Raw genomic sequence first — 23,080 nt, forward strand, 5'->3', positions numbered from 1 at the left:
CGGTGCTGAAGTATACGATGTCGACAGAAAGTGTCGACTGTTGAGATTTGCTTTCACCAGGGCAACAAACGCGTCCTCGTGGCTAATCCATACACATAATCACTTACTTCGAACGGTACAATGGAGGTCACCATTAGGCATTATTGCTGGTACACTAGGCAGACACATGCCATATCCAATGGTTCACTAGGCAGACGTATGTCATATCCATTGGTTCACAGTGGCAAAATCGAACTTCAGATGAATAGAATAAAATACAGGTATATTAATTGTATTAAAATACGCCGCTAATGATTGAAATGAAGCTGACGAAATTACTTGACAAGAATTCAGCATTTAAAAGCCGTTGAGTTTAAAAATACACGCTGGGAAGATGATGGCCCTTCAAATTCACTAATAATAGCACTGAATGAAAATTGATCGAGAAATACCGGTGGTATTGTGTTCGAATTGACGAGTCCTAGAAACAAAGCGACCTGCAGCATTCTGACGTGATTGAAGGAGTCCAAACTGAATCTTCCAATACATGCATAAGAGTGGTACAATAATCCGGCCGAGACGTCATACATGTAAATGGGTGAAACAGTTTTCCAGTATTTGGTTTGTCCAACAAGTGACGGATCTTTTCAATTCTACCTAGCGCGTGAGAACCATTCCAGGATTGCAGATGTGACTGGTGTGGTCGGACATCGAGCTATCTTGATTCAGTACCATACGGAGATTACGAACTGACGAACGAGGCATTATCAAACTCGCAAGTTATGTATATGGTATTTATTTGTTTATAATCATCTATTTACTTATGGGCACCGAGGGGATGTGTGACAAAGAACGTATGGTCAATGCGCCTGTGGCATAAACAATTCACATGATTCCAAAATTCGAGTCTAAACTTTCCCGTCACGAGTTTTAAAACGTTAAAATTTTGACAGCTGAGGATTTAATTCTAATCGTTTATATGCGACCAACAGTATAAGATTTATTGTTGTGTATGACCATGATTACGTCAAATATTAATTAGTTTGCTCATGAACTGGCTTAAATTGGTGTAAAATGAAGGTATTATTGAGAAACTTCCTCATTGATCTTTGAGAAACTAGCCTTGTTTCGATACTTCGAATCAAATCTTAAACAAAGATTTTCGGCGAACATTAGTTACATGTAATTGGAGATCATGCAAACTTTTGACAATTTGTTTTCTGAGTCAAGACCTTCAGAATACAGGTCTATGGAAGAACTGTTACAGTACTATTTCCCATTCAGGGCGATATACCTGTATGATTTGCACTGAGTAAAAAGTTGGAGGCCCCCTCGCGATACTCTTGAATTTTCAAGCTACCCAAACACCCGGCCAGTATCAGTGTCTTTCGTGCCCCCTTAATTTTCGCTCCTCCCGCCGTTTAATGATGCTTGTTCCCCAACAACAAACCGATCATTATTTGAACACATTCTTAAGGGCTCATGCCTAAAAATCTACGAACCAAATTCAAAATTTATCAGACAGGAGACTGTGGAGCCTTGAAAAACACCTTCGAACAAAAAGGAGAAACATTGCACATCTCAGAACGATCATCAACGAAGGGTTTGCAGAAAGGGGTGTGTAAGAATTTAATGCATGGTGGAAACTTTGCCCTGAGAGTCTAATATTACCTTTCCAATGATCAATGTATTATCAAACTGTATTGCATGTATGTTTGTCATGTTCTGCATGTGCACACAATATAGAATATGACGATTACAAATGCACATGAATGCAAATTTTGAAATTTTGCCCAAAGTGTCATTTCGCGATACGTGAGAGTCTAGGGGTAAAATACGAACAAGTTTTTCCCAAACAAAACAAAACAAGCTAAATCTGTGCATTTATATATGTTTGACGGTTGACGTAAATGTACTACTGTAACACTAGAATATTGCGATCAACAGTGCTTGTATACAACTAATACGATTTTGGAATTAAAACCATTTCTGTGTGCTTGGAGTCTACATGGCAAACTATCACTGAGAAAAAATGAGTACCAAACTAGATATATCTGCAAGAATAACAGTTCAACCGAATATCTCTTTCCATTGTCCATTGTCTGCTTTTTAGTACCTCATGATAATCCGCTGTTAGTGTCGTTTCTCATTCTCACATTTCCAGCCACTGGGAGTGTGGGATCGAGGTGTGGGAAAGTCGATCCCGCACCCTCAGTCCCGCACTCTACAGTAATATTACACGAGCTCAGATTGGGTGATAAAAACCTTTCGTTCCACCGCGCAAAGAATTACCCAGAATTACCCAGTGAGATGAGTAACACACGGGCTGGAACTACAAAGTAAGTTTCTAGGACAGTTGCCACCCAGTCAAATACCCTATGGACAATCAGCATCAGACATTAAACCCCCCCCCCCGGGCTAATTACTACTAACCAATTACCACCGATACATTTACCACCCGGATACTTACCCCGAACCATTATTTATAAGGACAATATTGCTTTGTCAAAAATGATGTCAAATGGGAAATGATGAAACAAGAAGGTTCCCGAACAATCGCGAAGACTGCATGTGCATCTTTTCTATAGTACTGTTTCCTGCTAGGTGCCACATCACTTACTATGACCCGTAAGAGTTATTATAACACACCACATGCTCGTTCTGTGTCGCGATTCGCCAGAATACGTCACGTGACGAGAAAATAGATACGTCTAGTCCCCACCAGATCGACAAAAGTGACGTCAGAGGGTATTTTTTTAAAAGCTATTTCCCTAGGGAAATAGTTGTGACCAAATTTGGAAAAGTGCCCGGTCACGTTACCGTAGTGTCGTCTGCAGCTTTGCAACAATGGCGGGTGACTAGAAGGTGATGTGCGTCTGGGCCCGGATAGGTGACGACACATTCTCTGAAACAGATTTTCCAACATTTTCCAACATTCCAACAGCATAGGAAATTGAACAGCTCATCGACGGAAAAGATTAAAGTGCAACTAAGGATGTCGCTAGGTATGCTTAGCATATTTTTTGAAAGATAGTGGTACCACGTACAACTGAAACCGCTGTGGAAACATCGCCCAGTAAACTTGTCACAATGGATTGCTGCGGTGCAAAATATCAAAACACATTAAAACTATTTAACAATTAATACAACATGAGCATGTGGTGTTGTTAAAACACCTATAGCCTGGTCTTTATTCGGGCTATAGCGCTCGTCTATTACCCCTCGTGGCCGTGTGTTACCAGAAACACATCACTATACCCCTCGGCCTACGGCCTCGGGGAATAGCGATGTGTTTCTGGTAACACACGGCCCTTCGGGGTAATAGACGGGCGCTATAGCCCTCATGACCAGGCAATAGGTGTTTACTATACGTTCTTAACTTTACCCTATACCTATCAGGAAATCTATCACAGGACCTCTACTCTAACCACTACTCCACGCGGAGTTGTCTGCGGCTGTCAGTTGAAACGTCAATCTAGATTTGAACTTGACACTGTTCGTCTAACCATGCATTATATAATCAATGAATACTATAAATGACATTAAAATAACAACGATATGGTGTTAACGCACTAAAAATAATAAAACAATGCCTCTATACGAATCATTTTATTGGCTTATCCTAAACCTAACCTTAAACCCAACACTAGGCAACTTATGATATTTGTGTCTTTTCCATTTTGTCTTTTTCTGGTCAAAACAGGGTTGCATCTAAAGTTACATCTTCATTTTCATGTTTTACGGGTGGAATGTGTGTAAGATGTTTCATAAAATATTTACTAATTCCTTCATCATAAACATAATAAATACACTCCATAAGGATGTTTGAATCATAGACAGTGTCTATGCTATGTCATATATATATATATATATATATATATATATATATATATATATATATATATATATATATATATATATATATATATATATACATCATTGCATCATATGTATAATATAATATATATATATATATATATATATATATATAATATTATATATATATACACATCATTGCATCATATGTATGTATGTATGTATGTATGTATGTATGTATGTATGTATGTATGTATGTATGTATGTATGTATGTATGTATGTATGTATGTATGTATGTATGTATGTATGTATGAGTGTGCACGTGCGTGTGATTGTGTTATTAGGGCAAGTGAGGTCATGCAAAATTTTGTGCAAGGTGTGTGTTAGTATTGAAAATTCGAACGTGAGGAAGGGGACAACCCTAAATTTCGAAATGTCCGAGGCTATTCCATAAACAATGGCGGCTCCCTATTCAATAATTCATTCACTAATGCGCCTGTTTACCTCTTCTTTGTTGGTTTATAGGGCGATAAAGTGGAACTTGGTGAGTTCTTAGATCACTCCCAATCAGAACAAAACCCTGTTAAAGTTGACGATTTGGCTATTCTCGCTGAATTTGAGGAAGTACACGTTGAAATAGAAGATGATGAGGGGGATTTCAATCTTCCTGGTAACCAATTCACTAAGGTTTGTCAAATATCATGTACCGTCTACCGTGTTTGGTTCCAGAATCCAATGATTTTTGCATGCTTCAGGCGTTCATTGTCATTGATTCTTGATATGATGTCTGTGAATTTATAGCGACTAAACTTGAGTCGAAAATAAACTGAAAAAGTATTCTGTTTTGTTATCTGTGAAAAATTTCATGAAATTTTGTGCAGTATTTCTTGATATATGTCGACACTGTCATAATTGTCTCCATAGGGAAACCATTATATGTAAAAACAATGATACTGCATAACTTCATTAATATGCAAGCCACACTAACCAAAATCTAATCAGTTCTTGCAAGTAGCATATGATACCTGTCTACCAAATCTGACTTGAATCTGTTCACTTTTTGAGTTATCGTGTAAAGAGACTGACACACAGACATGGACAGATAGACATCGCTATGACATTAGGTCACGTGTGTAAACACGTGAGCTAATAAGAAAAAGTTAACAGTTTGGGTTATGACCTTGTGAAACTGCAATGAATGAAAAAGGCATAGTTCTTCACGTTTTTGGAGACAAGTAGACAAGCTCTCCATGTTTAGCTGCATGACGAGCTATTTTAACCGAAAAAGAAAGGTAACATTAGAAGTTGTCCAATGTGAAAATTTTACTTCGCCATGCTTATCAGTTCCCTCTAATTTTTGAAACGCTTTGAACTTCTGATTGGATTTGTTCGTCTGTATTGTCAATCACTCACTTCGCAGACCATTGACAAAGTGGAGCGAGACATAATGCAGGCATGCCGCGAACACAAAACTGGTATTTGGTATGGCATTGGTATCTTCTTTTTGGTACTTTATGCCGGATACTTCTGCTTGGCTCTGTCTCTCGATCTGTGGCGAGCCCAAGGCCTGTGGATCATCACCATTTGTTTCTTAGCCCTAGCCATTTACAAGTTCATACAACATAGTTTGGGTGAGGTTATCTATCTCCATGTCTGTGCTCCACCAATAGACCATGTCAGGAAACACTGGCGTATATGGCAATGGTAAGCCTGTGCTAAACTGCGTTACTATAACTATAAACAAATCTTACAATTACCGGTGATGACAGATGTCACAATACAAGCTGGTGGTTTTAAATTATGAATCTTTTGTTATTTCCATTTATATAGGGCACTTTTAGTCGTAGCACTTTATTCAGCTGAGTAACATAAGTTACACGGTAAAACTTCTATGTCTCACACTAGTCTAATAATAGGCGTCGGTCACGGTCAGTGTCGTCTCGAGCGTCGCAACAGGTTCCGAACAGCTTCTACTTTAACACACTAAAATGCAGAGTTTATATTGGGTGAATATCTGGCTTTGTCATGACTTTGGTATGCGTCTATCATTATCTAAAGAATTAACTAAAGACAGTCGGCATACGTGCAAAGGACAGGAAGGTCGCTCCCATCAGTACATCTGTCAACATAACGCAGGAGGTCCAGCTTAAGTGTCCGGTCGCTGTTAATGACTTAAGCTGTTGTTAAAACAATACGTTCACTAAAGACGGATGAACGGTTACATCAAAGGTCACGAAAATAAACAAGGGAATCGTTCTCATGATGCACCACGTGCAGAGAGGTTAATATAGGTCACTGTCGGTCCTTCATTATCTATCATACAAACTAATTCAAGTCATAAAATATCATACAATATTAACTATCGAGTGGCTACGTCACAATAGTATGTAAGTCATTCAATTGCTTGAAAATTCAGGGTTTAAATATCAGTGATACATTTTATCTTTACTGGCGAAGACTAAAACTTGATGAGTCATCAAAAGTATCAGAAAATGTTCATTACGTATTATATTAAGTCGTCTGAAATATTATTGATACATTCGTCAAATTTTCAGGTTAGTGCCATTGATATTGATTGTGCTCCTCGTACTCTTCGCCTGGTGGATGGATGTCTTCGAAATCTTTCGTGCAAGACCTCATCATCTGATCTCTGGTTTTGGTCTTCTCGTTTTTATTCTGTTCAGTTGGCTGTGTTCCAAGCGACGAGGCAGAGTAAGTGTTGACGCTTCATTCACGAACACCTCTGGAGGGGGAATCAGGGGGACTTGAAAAAATTTACAACATGCCAGAGGGGATCTGAAAAACTGACATTGCAAAGGGGGCTTGAAAATCTACTGAATGTCAAATTCCTTTCCAAATACCTTCTGGCACTTTCATTCCATTTTATTCCATTCATTCCATTTTCGGGCCGCCCTTCGGGCGCAAGTTTCAGGTTAAGGACGATGCATAATTTATTGATGATCCAAGCAGTCGATGTTGGTTGTCATGATTGCACTTTTATTTTTCACAATTGTCCTCTATAATGACTTAAAGTTTCAACTCAACCTTTTAATAACAATTTGGAAGATAACTTATAACGTCGTGTCACCATATGTACGTTTTTATTTTTTCGGGACTTCAACAGCATACAAACTATTTAGAATAGTGCATAGTGTGATCAATAATAACTGGAATCTTCAGGTCAAACAACCTTTAAATAACAATTCGGGAGATGACAACCATTGTGTCCAAATCCTCATGAAATTTGCTCCAGCTGGAAAAATGCATGACCCTTTAAAAGTGTTTGCAAGAAAAAGAGTGACCCTCGCCACTTTTCATGCGCAAAACAAACTTACCCTCTCCCTGCGTGCCACAGTCCATATTAATAATATCTTAATTGACATATAATTTATCGTTTGACCTGTTGGCTTTCATAGAATACTTTTAACCTCTACAAATAATCACTTGGTTGAAATTCCAATATCACATTTATTATTCACATCTGCTCTTTCAAATACCCTACTCTCATCATGTACATTTATATCAATCGTCAAACATTTATAAAAGCAAAGGCAAATATTGCCAGGAGTCAGAAAACATTTTGTCGCACAAATTCCTTGCTTTGAAAGATGATCGATTCCAGTTGTACAAACAACAATTGATATGATTTTATCTTCAAATTTGACTTCTTTTCCAACCCATGTAGAGTTTGCCTCGTATCTAGATCTGGTTCCCCTGATGTGAATGCGAGGAGATAAAATATATTTAAATCGAATCATAATAAAAACGAGTAGTCTATGGATGTTTTGCGAAGATTAACGGTGTATATCATGACTTATTCGAATGATTACACAATTATTTTGGGGCATTGCTATTGCTACTACGGGATGCAAGATAGATGTTAAAGGATAACGACAAAAAGGCAAATAAAAATGACACAGACTACTGATAGTCAAACATGCCAAGGCCGTGAAAGGACATCGGTATGGCGACTCCCATAGGTAACATGTCTTTTTTTTTGTTCTTAGGTACAATGGTCTGTAGTGTGTTGGGGTGTTGGCTTACAGTTGGCTTTTGGTATCTTTATACTTCGATCCACGGCTGGCTACGTGTCTTTCAACTTTCTCGGTGACCAAGTTCAGACCTTCCTGGAGTACACTGATGTCGGTTCAGAGTTTGTTTTCAGTGCCCCACTGGAAGTGCATTTCTTTCTCTTTAAGGTTTGTGCATGTTCAAAACAATGATGTACTCACCTACGGGATACTTATGTTTAGAACTTGGCAAAGAATAATTGTGACATACCACATTCTCAATATATCTTAACATTGACCCTGCAAGCTATGAAATAATCAAACAATGTCAGAGCTAATTTACATAAGGTGTACTAATGTTGTGGCTAAGCTGTCGCTGAAGACTTTTCTACCCAAGCCAAAATTGCTTTCGTAGATACAAAGGAGACGTTCCTGACCAGAAAATAAGTGACCAATGACTTTTGAATCGTCAAGTTTCTTTTGTTTTTAGGTTCTACCGGTAATAATATTCTGCAGCTACATCATAGGCCTTCTGGATTACGTTGGTATTATGGGATGGATAATAAAAGTTTGCGCCTGGGTGATGCAGTACACTATGGGAGTCTCGGGAGTAGAGGCCCTTTGCGCCGCTGCAAACATTTTTGTTGGTCCGGTAAGTGTAAATTAGTTTCATTGCCTCTGATGTGCATGAAAGCAAAATGGCGTGCACGGTGCCGAGCGAAATAACTGAAGGGTAAAAGACAAACTGTGGAAAGTAATGCGTTACATACGGTGCACGAAAACGAAATTCTCCATACCGCTAAAATTTCTCTGCCAGGAAAAAACAATTGTCCGTTTTGTCAAAAATATTTCCATTCTGACAAAAACTACTCTGAAGGCAGCCAAGTCTCCGCTCTGACAAACATTTCTCCTCTCTGACAAACATTTCTCCTTTCTGACAAAGGTATCTCTGCTAAAAGACAATCTCTATTCTGAACAAGCATTTCTCTGTCCTTACAAAAATTTCTCTGCTATGAGACTAATTTCCGTTCTGACAAAAAAAATCTCCGTTTTGACAAAACTATCTCTGCTAGGAGACAATTGTGTCCGTTCTGGAAAAAAATTCTTACAAAATTTCTCCGTTCGAACAAAATTTCTCTGCCAGGAGACAATTCTCCGTTACAACAAAACTTTCTCTGCTAAGAGACAATTCTCCTTGCTAACAAATAATTCTTTCTTCTGACAGAAATTTCTCTGCTTGGAGACAGTTCTCCGTTCTGACAAAACATTATCCGTTCTGACAAGGAGACAATTCTTCCGTACTTACAAATATTTCTTTGATAGGAGATAATAATGTTCTGCGAGAAAGTTCATTGAATCTTGTTCATTATTTCCAAATACATGTCGACATTGTCATCACTGTCTCCATAGGAAACCATTATATGGAAAAATAATGCAAGCCACATTAATCAAAATTTAATTAGCTCTTGCCATAAGCATATGGTACCTCTCTACAAAATCCGATTTGAATCCATTAAGACGTTCTTGAGTTATTATGTAAACAGACAGAGAGATAGACAGATAGACATCCCCACGACATAAGCTCACATGTGTGAACACATGAGCTAAAAATAATCCAACTCGAGCATTTACGTTCTAACTACAGCCTAAATGAAAATGACCTTCTTAACAAATAGTGAAGTGGTAGTAGTTATCACAATTTCTGAAACGTGGACTCAGAGGAGAGGAGTGCCGAACAGTTGTCTGGTCTTGCATGGTCTTCATGTCATTAAGTGATTTCCTCCAACATCGATTCCTCCCTCCCCCCCATCCCCTTTTTCCTTATTCCCACTCACTGTTTATACCCGTACCTTTGCGCCAGTCAAGTTACGAATATTTAATTGGGCTGCGGCGTCAGCGTCTTTTATCACCAGCACGGGGAATCTTATGTGTGTGTAAGCTAGAATATGCCTTGAATTTTGATATACTCACAGCCCCTAACTAACGTCAGATTGATATCATAATAATAAGGGTGATCCTCAACTGACGGAGTGGTCGCACTGCATGAAAGAAGTAAGTGCTCGAATAAAATGATCAATGAAGTATACATGTTGAGGCAACAAAACTAACTTTACGTCAAGTACAGTACTAGTCAAGGATACAGCGATGGTGATGTCTTGAATTAATCTGTGTGATCGCGAATGGATCGCATCACTGGACTGGTGCTCGTCTTTTAAGTGTTGCCTGTACTTAATTTACATTAAAAATGATAATAAATAAAAATCTTCTTCTCTTAAGTTGATTTGAGAGGACAGATATCACACATTAGTGGTGATGTTTTTTGTTAGTGGTAATCGCATTTGTGTGCAAGATAAAACATGGCTTAAATTTTGATATACCAACAGCCCCTATCCAACGTCAGATTGATATCATAACAATTTCAAAAACATTGTAAACCCCGCATCACCAAAGTCAAAAACAGGGCTACCCTCCCCCCACATCCACGTACCTTTCGCCCCAGGCTGAAGAAACTCACCAATCTCTAATTTTAACGAACATGTGAAGTAGTGAATACATTTTGTCGCTATACAGGGCCGTAAACCGAAAAATGCCGTGAGTAAATACAAAACCCCATTAGCCTACGTTTCTCAAAGCCTTTAAACTATTCATGATAGTGATATATAACTACAGGGACTCTACAGCAATCTACTTTTGCTAAACTTGTCTCAATAATAACTTTCAGCGACCATCACTCATTGAACAACACCAAGATGCAATCTTTCACCTTATCGTAATACAAACAAGCAAAGTGGTGAGGTTGCTGTGTAGGGCAAAATCATCTTGGAAATCAAAGGAAATCAAAATCACAGAAAGCCGCTATGAAACCAATCAAAGTTGGCTTCTTGAATAGAAGAAACCATCGCTCTGCTATAGTCAAACTGATTTGCAAGGCTGTCTCCAGCAACTCTTGTTAACATAACATATGAAATCGGCGAAAGGTTAAAACCAAAAGAAACAAGATGTTGCATTTCTTAAAACAGTCTTTCACAACATGCTTATGTGCGATGTATGATAGTGAGCATGCGTGCGTGAGTGCTTCACGAACTCTACAACGTGTTGAGCGGTCTCAGTCAGAAAAATGTAACAACTTAGCCGGCTATTGAACCACTCTTTTTTGGGAGTGGAGATTTAGCCGAGTGGTTCTGTCTGTGGCCTCTCAGCTAGGCGACTGATGCCGTATGTTGTGGGTTCGAATCCGATTGAAAAGTATCCGTATTTTCTACCCTGGGTTGGTAACACTGCTGGTGGACAGAATTGTCCCCGAAGTTATCGTTCGCCCAGTTAAAGCGATGAAATTCGTTTCTTCGCTTCGATAAAGTGTGTATGTGCGATGTATGATAGTGAGCATGCGTGCGTGAGTGCTTCACGAACTCTACAACGTGTTGAGCGGTCTCAGTCAGAAAAATGTAACAACTTAGCCGGCTATTGAACCACTCTTTTTTGGGAGTGGAGATTTAGCCGAGTGGTTCTGTCTGTGGCCTCTCAGCTAGGCGACTGATGCCGTATGTTGTGGGTTCGAATCCGATTGAAAACTAGCCGTATTTAAAACACAAGAAGCAGGCAATGCTATTGACCCGAATTCCATTTCAATGCAAAATAGCGCCCAGACCTCCTGTCGGAGATGGGTCAATTATGACACCACGCGCCAGATCACGCACATACGGCAAACAATGACTGACCCTATCACTAACGAATCTGACTTCTCCTCGTAGAGGAAAGATGACTTTTATCACAAAACTATAAGTCGGGTAATTGATCTAACATTACTGACAAAGACAAACTAAGCATTGACATATTAGCAGTAAGATCATGATCATTTACACACCGACCAGCCAAAGGTCAAAAACAAAGAAATTCACAGAATCTCTTCTTGAAATAGCCTTTCTCAACAAACCTCTCTAACATTGAGAAAAAAATTGAGCACTATTCAAACTTAAAATATGCTCCAATACGAAACAAATAGCGTCCAGTACTCCTGTCGGTGACATGTCAATTATGACACACACAGGATTGCGCACGTATAGTGACTAATGTCAATAACGAATCTGAGAGAGAAGATGACCATCACACAAACAAATTGAGGGGATACATAACAACAGAGCGACTAGTGAAGGGACTCCAGTTTGGTCCCGAAATCGTTAGGACGAATTAGTCAAAAATAAAACTGTTATTCGGGGAGCCAGGTCACATGACCCGGGTCAATGAACCATTTATTCAACACAAAATAACCACAATGAGCCACTCATCCACTGTATCGTAGCACAAACAATGCATAATAGATCCTATGTGTGAAGTTACCTTCATTTACTTAATATTATTTTTGTCAAAACATAGAATTGCCTACCAGCAGAGAATTTTTTATCAGAACGAAGACATCCTTGGTAAATAAAAATCTTCTTCTCTTAAGTTGATTTGAGAGGACAGATATCACACATTAGTGGTGATGTTTTTTGTTAGTGGTAATCGCATTTGTGTGCAAGATAAAACATGGCTTGAATTTTGATATACCAACAGCCCCTATCCAACGTCAGATTGATATCATAACAATTTCAAAAACATTGTAAACCCCGCATCACCAAAGTCAAAAACAGGCTAACCTCCCCCCACATCCACGTACCTTTCGCCCCAGGCTGAAGAAACTTACCAATCTCTAACTTTAACGAACATGTGAAGTAGTGAATACATTTTGTCGCTATACAGGGCCGTAAACCGAAAAATGCCGTGAGTAAATACAAAACCCCATTAGCCTACGTTTCTCAAAGCCTTTAAACTATTCATGATAGTGATATATAACTACAGGGACTCTACAGCAATCTACTTTTGCTAAACTTGTCTCAATAATAACTTTCAGCGACCATCACTCATTGAACAACACCAAGATGCAATCTTTCACCTTATCGGTAATACAGACAAGCAAACTGGTGAGGTTGCTGTGTAGGGCAAGATCATCTTGAAAATCAAAGGAAATCAAAATCACAGAAAGCCGCTATGAAACCAATCAAAGTTGGCTTCTTGAATAGAAGAAACCATCGCTCTGCTATAGTCAAACTGATTTGCAAGGCTGTCTCCAGCAACTCTTGTTAACATAACATATGAAATCGGCGAAAGGTTAAAAACCAAAAGAAATAAGATGTTGCATTTCTTAAAACAGTCTTTCACAACATGCTTATGTGCGATGTATGATAGTGAGCATGTGTGCGTGAGTGCTTCACGAACTCTACAACGTGTTGAGCGGTCTCAGTCAGAAAAATGTAACAACTTAGCCGGCTATTGAACCACTCTTTTTGGGAGTGGAGATTTAGCCGAGTGGTTTCTGTCTGTGGCCTCTCAGCTAGGCGACTGATGCCGTATGTTGTGGGTTCGAATCGATTGAAAACTATCCGTATTTAAAACACAAGAAGCAGGCAATGCTATTGACCCGAATTCCATTTCAATGCAAAATAGCGCCCAGACCTCCTGTCGGAGATGGGTCAATTATGACACCACGCGCCAGATCACGCACATACGGCAAACAATGACTTACCCTATCACTAACGAATCTGACTTCTCCTCGTAGAGGAAAGATGACTTTTATCACAAACCAAAAGTCGGGTAATTGATCTAACATTACTGACAAAGACAAACTAAGCATTGACATATTAGCAGTAAGATCATGATCATTTACACACCGACCAGCCAAAGGTCAAAAACAAAGAAATAAACAGAATCAGAATCTTTTCTTGAAATAGCCTTTCTCAACAAACCTCTCTAACATTGAGAAAAAAATTGAGCACTATTCAAACTTAAAATATGCTCCAATACGAAACAAATAGCGTCCAGTACTCCTGTCGGTGACATGTCAATTATGACACACACAGGATTGCGCACGTATAGTGACTAATGTCAATAACGAATCTGAGAGAGAAGATGACCATCACACAAACAAATTGAGGGGATACATAACAACAGAGCGACTAGTGAAGGGACTCCAGTTTGGTCCCGAAATCGTTAGGACGAATTAGTCAAAAATAAAACTGTTATTCGGGGAGCCAGGTCACATGACCCGGGTCAATGAACCATTTATTCAACACAAAATAACCACAATGAGCCACTCATCCACTGTATCGTAGCACAAACAATGCATAGTAGATCCTATGTGTGAAGTTACCTTCATTTACTTAATATTATTTTTGTCAAAACATAGAATTGCCTACCAGCAGAGAATTTTTTTTCAGAACGAAGACATCCTTGGTAGATGGGAGACTTGTCTACAAAAAGGGAAGATTTTGTCAGAACAGAGAAAATTTTGCCAGAACGGAGGATAGTCTCCTAGCGGATAAATTCTTGTCAGAACGGAGAAATTTCTGTCAGAAAGGAGAAATTTTGTCTGAACAGAGAATTGTTGTCTCTTAGCAGAGAAAATTTTAACAGTGCAGAGAACAGTCGTTTTCGTCCATGGTAGTTAAATGACTTCGGTGCCGCACTTTGACCTCTTAAAGCTGTCATTAAGCCGACGCTAACTAAAGGTGCGGTTAAGTAATTGTGAATAAATAGGTTGTGAATGAGAGTAGTGGTGAATATCTAATTTTTATTCGTACAACCTCATCTATTTGTCACGAAAAGTTTAATACCTATTTGACTTTTGTCTTCTTTACATTCGTACAGACCATTGCACCCGTCATGGTGAAAAATTACCTGCATGATCTGACACCATCGGAGTTGCACTGTGTTGTAGTTGGTGGACTGGCAACCGTTGCTGGTAACGTTCTTGGTGCCTACATTAGCTTTGGAATTAGTGCTGCACATCTGATTTCAGCATCTGTCATATCTGCCCCAGCCGCGTTATCCGTCGCTAAAATATTCCACCCTGAGACGAGAAGACCGAAGACGTTGACGGAAAGCAATATTATCATTGAAAAGGGGTACTCTTACTGCTTGTCATCTATACCACTGCTAGTCCATTATGGGAGGGGAGAGGGTACATTATTGCTATTATTTTATGATTGTTGCAATGCCAGTGAATTTGTAGATGCAGAAAACATCTTGGGCCACATTGCTGGATAATACAGTAATAATCTGGGGGATGACGTCACAAAATATATTGGTATTGATAAAGCTGTAATACAATATAATTTGATAAGCAATGCCAAGACAACATATCGGGTTCAATTTGCACAAAATGTACTTTTTATCTTATTGACAGTAGTCTATCGGCATATTGATTGAAGAAAAACTTTGTGGGATACCAATTTTCAAAATGTGCATTTCCATGACTTTTGAATCAAATAAGCTGAGCGTTACGACATTTTACTGTTTATCGAGATTTCTAGTTTCCGCTTCTCCAAATTGTGGTCAGTAAGACCGCAGCAGAGAATGGTATGAAATTGACTTTATAATGTCACAGACCCCTATTACGATGCTCGAAATCATCAATGGCTTCAGTTTTGTAGAATTAGGGCATGCCCGATTACTTTGGCAGAAACTGCTGAAGATTACGGAGCGTCTGCAGTATTTTGATCTTATGATTTTCAGTCGGCATCTTCTCAACAAAGTACAGAGAACACCAATTTCCAACTCTTCTATCTTTCACAGGAAAGAAAAGAACGTTTTGGAAGCAATGGTTAACGCAGCTCAAGACGGTTTCATGATCTGTGGGGCAATTATATGTCAACTCATTGCAATCTTAGCAACATTGGCTTTCGTTAACGCAGTGTTAGCATGGCTTGGATCGATGGTAAACTGTCCACAGCTTACCTTTCAGGCAAGTATAAATGACTTATAACTAAATAGAACTTGAAGAGAGCGAAGTTCACCATAATATAACAAATATTCAGATATTATTACTTCATATATTATTCATATATTATTCAATATTATTACTTCATATTATATATATATATATATATATTATATATATATATATATATATATATATATATATATAGATAGATAGATAGATAGATAGATAGATAGATAGTGTGTGTGTGTGTGTGTGTGTGGCCAAACAGGATTATATAGCTAAAAGAGGATTTTTAGTTGAATGAATCTTGTGCAAGTTACCATAGCGCGCCTTGACAGTGGTTTGCTTATTTAAAATTCAAATTGCTTGCATTCTATTCACATTTGTATAATCCTGGTAATATAGTAATTAAATTTATCATTTCAGCCTATGGACTCAATGAGAAATTCAATTGTCTACAGTTGAAACTATTCTATGTTGTACTGTTCTGCATTTATTGTATCCCTTACGGAATACGTAACAATTTTGTTTTGCAGCTCATTTGTCGATATTTATTGTATCCACTTGCTTGGTTGATGGGAGTGGAAATCGCTGACTGCGAGATTGTTGCTGAGCTGATAGGTGTCAAGACCTTCGTTAACGAATTTGTCGCATACTTGCAGTTGGCAGATCATATCAAGAAAGGAGCAATATCGGTATGAATTTCAAACAGAGGAATCTACATTATTAATTGCATTTGATTAAAGGCCCATGAGCTGTAACTCTGCAAAATTTGTCCAACCTCAAGGTACCTCCATTTTCCTCAGATATTCATTGCAATCTACAATATTGACGACATAGTCATTAACTGTGACGCAATAACAGTTGTGTGTGGCAGAATAGGCAGGAAAAAAACAGATTTTTGTTCATTTTAAATTTCCCGCCATTTTCAAAATCTTGCAATATTAGGTGAAAAACGGAGAATTTGTTTGTCAAGGTGGAGTGAATTCCTTTCCGTTATTTCAGTCGGTTGCACCATGTTGTATTTGTAAAGATTCAATTGTGTACATGAGCCATTTACGCTCTTTATCATGTAGTTGCATGGAGATGGTCGTATTTTCGGTGCTTACTGAAACCTCCCCATTCAGTCCGACTCAGTAGATAATTATAGTTGAGTAAACATCTCGTAGTAAGAAGTAAGAACAGTTGTAAAAACTAATTTTGATCTAAATATATAATTATGAATATAATGTCAACACCTGGAGCTTATGTGCTGTTTAGATAACAATGAAGGAGAATACTATGTCATCACAAACATTCTGCATTTGTACTTTTCATTGAAATTAGCAAAATGTATTCATACCCTTATAATCACATTTCTGACACAGAAAGCAGACATACGTCGTACCTTAGCAATATCGAAACTTCCCCTTAACAAAAACTACGAATATAGACTCTCAAAAGGCATAAACAGATCCTGCAGGTCCATAATTTGTTAAAGACCTAGCTAGAGAATCGTATAACCTCTTTATTATTAGTCAAAACTAATGATATACTAGATATATATCCCTCATGGGGCCAGTTGCCACACTTGTTTTATCGATTTTAACTGCACAGGTCCGATCTCAAGTGATAGCTACTTATGCACTTTGCGGTTTTACCAACCTTGGATGCATCGGAATAATGATTGGGGCGCTAGGACCCATGATGCCGGACAGAAAGGGCGAATTGGCGTTGACATGTATCAGAGCTATCTTTTCAGCCACCATAGCTTGTTGTATGACAGCTTGCGTTGCCGGTGAGTACTTTATATTGAAGTTAGAATCCGGTCTAGTAAGATATAATTTACGCCCAGTTGGTGATGTGTTTACTCTCTCTATTACTTTCCCTCCAGTAGATGATAAAAAAATCAAAAGTAGATGTTTTTCACACAACATCAAAAGATAAAGGGAATACTTTTAAAACGTAGCATTATTCGTAACATACATATTTGAAGACTTATCATCTACCATTTGATATTAATTTCTGCATTTGAATATTCATCACGCTCCATAATTTTCTTGGCTATATTTTTATTTATTTATTTATGATTTATTTATGAAGATTTATCCAAGCAAACTAAAAAAGGGTCTACATAGGATTTGGTGACCAAAACAGGTGCAAAACACCTATACAAAGTCAGTCCCCATAACATACTACACATCGAGCAAAAGAAAAAGCTGACGTAAAATATACAACAATTTGAATTTAAAATGAAACAATGAAAAACATTTTTTTAAAAACATCCAAATTTGCATAGGTCTACATTTACTACAACACCAGTGGATTGTCCATATACAAGTGTTCTGAGGATCAAATGAATTATAAAATTTGCTCACATACCATTTTATTATTGCCTGGTTAAATGTAAGCGTTGAATTAATGGTCCTCAATGCCCTTGGTAAAATATTCCATCAATTGGCTATGCGAAAAGAAGTGATGGTAAGAAAGAGTGTTACAACGATTTAATCGTAATGTAGTTGAATCAGCACTGAGACGGGTGTGAATGTTAGAAGATGAAAACTCAACAAACCTGTGTACGTTCACAGTGTATAATCCAGTAATACATTTATGAAAAAACACAAGGTCAAACACCTCTCTGCAAAATGACAGTGGTAAAAGGTTGACAGAAACCAATCTCTGTTTATAATCAACACCAGTAGGATAATGGAGCATGTATCTAGTCGCTACTTTCTGGATTCTTTCTAATTTAACTAGATTTCGTTTAGAATGTGCTGTCCAAACAACACTTCCATACTCCAGGTGGCCATGAATATAGAGCTCTGATGGTTTTTCTGTCACACTTATAATTACAAGTACGCTTTACCATACCAAGTAATCTATTAAACTTCACGCAAATGCGATCAATATTTGCACAGTTTGTATGTTTTTACTCGCTTCTACATTTTCGAACTCATACGACAATATCCAAAGTGGTATGCCATTTGTTAGACCAGCTCGTACACGCAGATATTCATATAAACATTTGCTTTGAATAACTTCGAGACCACCTACATATAGGATATTAACAGTGAAATCACGCCGAATGACACTGCGAAGAAAGTGATATTGAATTCGACGAATGACATGTAAAGTTGTCTAAAAAGCTATCAAAGTACTGATCTTTCTGTTCGGGGGGATATAACCCAAATTTGTATCTACATGTATGCAGATGGTAAGATAATGAATCGAGAAGTATTGATTTGGACATAAAATGACTCCCAACTAACCTTAGGGTACGCTACACATACGTCGACATGACTCTTACTGCCAGCCGACGAAAATGTAACATCGATTAGGAATATGACCATACGAACGCCACGTCGATGACTGGTAAAACTATCTAATCTAAATGCACTCATATTATCAACATAAAATGTTTCAACGATTATTAAACAGGTAGCATTACGCATGGGCATATAAGCTGAACAATCAAAATACAAGTCTAAATGTTTGTCGTATATTTGTCTTAAATTTAGGTCCTTTGTCACGCTGCCCAAAACACCTGTCAATATGGTCATCAGTGAAGCTATCTTTTCGAATCCTCTCCACATACAGCTTTATCATGAAACTTGCCTATTTTATGTAACTATCGTAATTATTACATTTATGAAAGGAACTTTTGATCACAATAAAGTATAATCGTAAAGAACATTTCGTGACGTCAAACATTTATCCTCTTCCTGTAAAGTGCAGACTTTGAACCATATTTACCAAGAAATATTTCACAAATGAATAATTAAAGGAAAGACCTACCAATCATAGCATTTTTTCGTAATTCATATAAGAATAAACTATCAGTATTATTATCATTATTATCGTCTGTATGGTATTGACAGATTTATGTCGAATGAGAAAAAACAATAACATTGCGAAAGTTTTCCACGGGATTATACATTTCAAGTAAGATTGTGTCCTAATATTACGTACTGAGGATTGCAAGTGTTTCAAATCAAATGAGAGTATGCACTTGTCTGCTCTTCCCTCAACATTTACACTCTTTGCATGAAATTTCTAAATTACAACCGCGGCAAAGCAAGTGCATAGGTAACTGATTGTAATACAAACACTAATTAGTAATTATATGTAGTCTAACTGCGCCTTGTTTATCTATACTTTGTTGCTGTCAGTAAGAAATCTCAGCAGGGTGGCGTTAAATGGTACTGTCTTCAGGAAGTCCATGCCAAGTTGATTTCTTATATTTATGTTTGGCAAGGAGACTTCTCATATCTAAACCAAGCACCCCGTGGTTTATTAGCTCTTTATCAGTAAAATAAGGTGCCGCTTCTATATACTTTAAGGTTTTCCAGTACTCGTTGCCATTGTAGTTTCTGTTTGTATTACAATGAGTTATCTATGCACTTGCTTTGCCGCGGTTGTATTTATCGAACTTACAATCAGAATTTATTTTTAGACATAGTCTTTTTAACTTTTCCTTATACATAAATTTCACTATTTTTTGTATTAAAGATGTCTGTCACATAGCTAATATAAACTTCTAATAACTGTGATTCCTTATCTACCTTGATACGTTATAATCCAAAAATATTTTTATAAACTTTTTTATTGTGTTAATTTCAGGGCTCCTGTACGATGATGGGCGCCGCCTATTTGACTCATCAGACATTATCGATGACATTGCAAACGCTACGTCATCATTTCTTGCCAATACCACAGATACACCCATGTGAACAAAATTGCCTGCAAATAAAGCCGTTAATAAGGACAATAGCGCCACTTATAAGTGATGGTACAACATGTAATAATCTGATAATAAAACGTCTTAAATGATATACCTAATCGATGTTCATAGAAGTCATGATTGACTTAGCTTAAATACCAATAAGTTGTATGGGTCATTTCTTGAAAAATAGGGATAGTTTATTATTTCAAAATTTCAATAAATGAATGAACAATTTCTAAATTTAAATCTTCGTATTTGCTATACATGTTCTAGAACGAATATTTTGTGTAATTTTGAGAAACAAATAACGGTATGAGGCTGGGTTCGTAGTTTTCGTCCTTCCGTTGATTCTAATTGGCGATACCTTAAAGACGATTGTGCCACCTAGGTGAGTCATAAAAGTCTCGTGCGTATTTCTACAGGTAAAACACATAGTCGTACAGAAGCAAAGGTAAAATGTTTAGGTTTTAAGGGCATTTCAGACCAGAAATGCCTTGAAAGACGAAAAGATGAATGAGTTTACATAATTTAAGGAAGAAACAGAACTTTTGCCCCCGACAGCAGTTATATATATATATATATGTTAAGATTATCTTTGAGATCACTATCTTAATCTTTTGCTGTGGTGAGAAGTTGACATTCTGTCCATAATGCATTTCAATATCATGTAGTTTGCCCGCCCCGGACAAGACAAACGCCATTCAAGGTAGCGAGAATTAATATTAATCAGACTTACTCGGATAGTTCATTATCAATATCTCGATGAGTGTCGACTCGTTGGAATTCTTGGCAATCAATAGCTTCATATCAAGTTCTGTGAAGAGATTGTATGGATGGAGTTTCATAAGAGTACACAACTAAGACTGCTGGAAGTAGTGCAAATTTGTACCCATAGGAATGTCTTCTGTACTTTAATGTAATGTTGTGTTTAAGTACTTTGTTGATTCAAAAGATCAATATGTCATTAATGTCCTATTAGTAAACGCATATCATTCAGTTATTACTCCATCCTAGCTTAATCTTTGCACCGCACCATGACGAACATCTGATTACTTGTCGACGAAGATCTTCTGGTACTATTTTTATACCATTATTAGAATAAAATTCAAATATATGAAAAGATCTAAACACGTGATTTTAATCTATTCAATCACAGTAAAGTTTTATTCTACTGCGGCAACGTTGAATATATCCATTTAGTTTCAACTGTGACGTTTCAGACATCCGTTTCAACTGTGACGTACAGTAACGGCTATCACATGTGATCCAAATGTCAGCGTTTGCTGATTCAATATCTGAAAGTAGAACGCTATTAAGTGTATCAACTCATCCAGTATAATTAAATAAGTTAAAGTAAAAATTATTGAAAACAAAACAGGCAAGCTGTCACCAAACTTATGAATTATTTTCTGTTATAGGTAAATGTAAATGAAATAAGCTCAACAATGTATTTTGTGCAGAGTATATACTGTACAATATCGGATAAGTGATTTGTAACTTCTTTAATTTTGACCTTCCCTTTGCAATTATTTTGGGCTTCGTTGTAACCCAGTTTCATACACAGTTTTGCTCTTTTCGTATCCAGGTTTTATCTTTCATACTGAATGTAGTCCTCTTTTTATTGTTATTTTAATAATTCTGCTGTTTAAACTGAGTACTATCATCAAGTTTTGCCGTATGTCCAATTGATTATTAATGGAAATATTTATCCAATGATATATGTATACAGGGCTCGTATGTTATTCGCGTTTTGCTTCAATTTTCCGTGTTTTATAACCATTGTCTTTAGGATTACTCTTATCTTTTTACGTTACAGTGATTTTTCGTAAATAAAGTGCAATAGCAAGTACTCAATATTGTAAGCCAATCTTGTAAACATTTGGATTTACTTTAAAGTTTTTATCTGACAAAAATATATGATGGTTGAGAAATGAAAACGAAATGCAGTCATGGATAAATTATCGAGAGAAATCGATTGTATTTGTTCACAGTACTAAAATTCTGATTTCGATATCGTATCTAATCGTATGTGTCCGAAGGAACACGCATATTTCTTGAAAACACTCTACAAAGTCACAATGAGCCATGGTCATTGTGTGCTGATGAACTTATCAGCGATCTTTCGCAGAATAGTTGGGATCTTCATCACAGTGTTGCCCATTTGATTAATACTTGTTAAGCGGCTATTCATTTAGCAAGGTTAAAGTTACCATCATTGAGTGCAAGCATATTATCCACGCCACCCCCAAATCTCGCCCAAACACGACTCAATCGTGGCAATGGGAACCTGGTCACCATCGCATATGATATATAATTTGAAGTCGTGAGCATACATCATGTAATCTAAATCATGATTGATTATGATATCCTCCAGGGGTGCCACATAGAGAATGAAGAGAATCTGTCCAAGGACAGGGCCCTTCCGACAGGACTGACTTGACGCAAACAGACTGTATAAGACTTGAACCAGTCCAAAACAGCAACTGTGATGCCAAACCGATGACACAGTCTGTGTAACAGAATGTCAAGGTCAATCGTATCTAAGTCGAAAATTAAAATTACATCTTTTCGTTTATGTAAAGAGCGCAACAAGTCATTCTGCACTCTAATGACAGAAGTTTTTGTGCTGTAACCTGCCCTATAGGAAAACTGACACTTGGCGAACAAATTGTTGTTATTTAGGTATGCGTTTAATCACTGGAAATCAAGCGCCCGATGAGTTTTGACAGAAAGGTTAAATTTGACACTGGGCGATATTTACTGAGAATATTCCAGATTTGCCTTTTGAGTAAAGGACGAGCTTATTTACAGGA

At 37.5% G+C, this 23,080-nt stretch overlaps 1 protein-coding gene across 5 annotated transcripts; it reads left to right on the forward strand.

The window, feature by feature from the left end:
- Positions 1–401: 401 nt before the first annotated feature.
- Positions 402–22,116, forward strand: LOC139120685 (solute carrier family 28 member 3-like). Of its 5 annotated transcripts, XM_070685210.1 has the most exons (11): positions 402–770; positions 4,322–4,483; positions 5,217–5,500; positions 6,352–6,508; positions 7,804–7,995; positions 8,297–8,458; positions 14,491–14,747; positions 15,418–15,586; positions 16,102–16,260; positions 17,162–17,342; positions 20,165–22,116. In XM_070685210.1, the coding sequence occupies exons 1-11, from the start codon at positions 762–764 to the stop codon at positions 20,272–20,274; spliced, it is 1,842 nt and encodes a 613-aa protein (XP_070541311.1). In that variant the 5' UTR covers positions 402–761; the 3' UTR covers positions 20,275–22,116. The 5 variants fall into 5 exon arrangements, with proteins under 5 accessions (XP_070541311.1, XP_070541316.1, XP_070541314.1 ...); XM_070685213.1 differs by lacking the exon at positions 5,217–5,500 and having other exon boundaries at positions 413–2,318; XM_070685211.1 differs by lacking the exon at positions 5,217–5,500 and having other exon boundaries at positions 414–770.
- Positions 22,117–23,080: the final 964 nt, after the last annotated feature.

Source organism: Ptychodera flava, chromosome 20, assembly GCF_041260155.1.
Source record: "Ptychodera flava strain L36383 chromosome 20, AS_Pfla_20210202, whole genome shotgun sequence".
Taxonomy (NCBI): domain Eukaryota; kingdom Metazoa; phylum Hemichordata; class Enteropneusta; family Ptychoderidae; genus Ptychodera; species Ptychodera flava.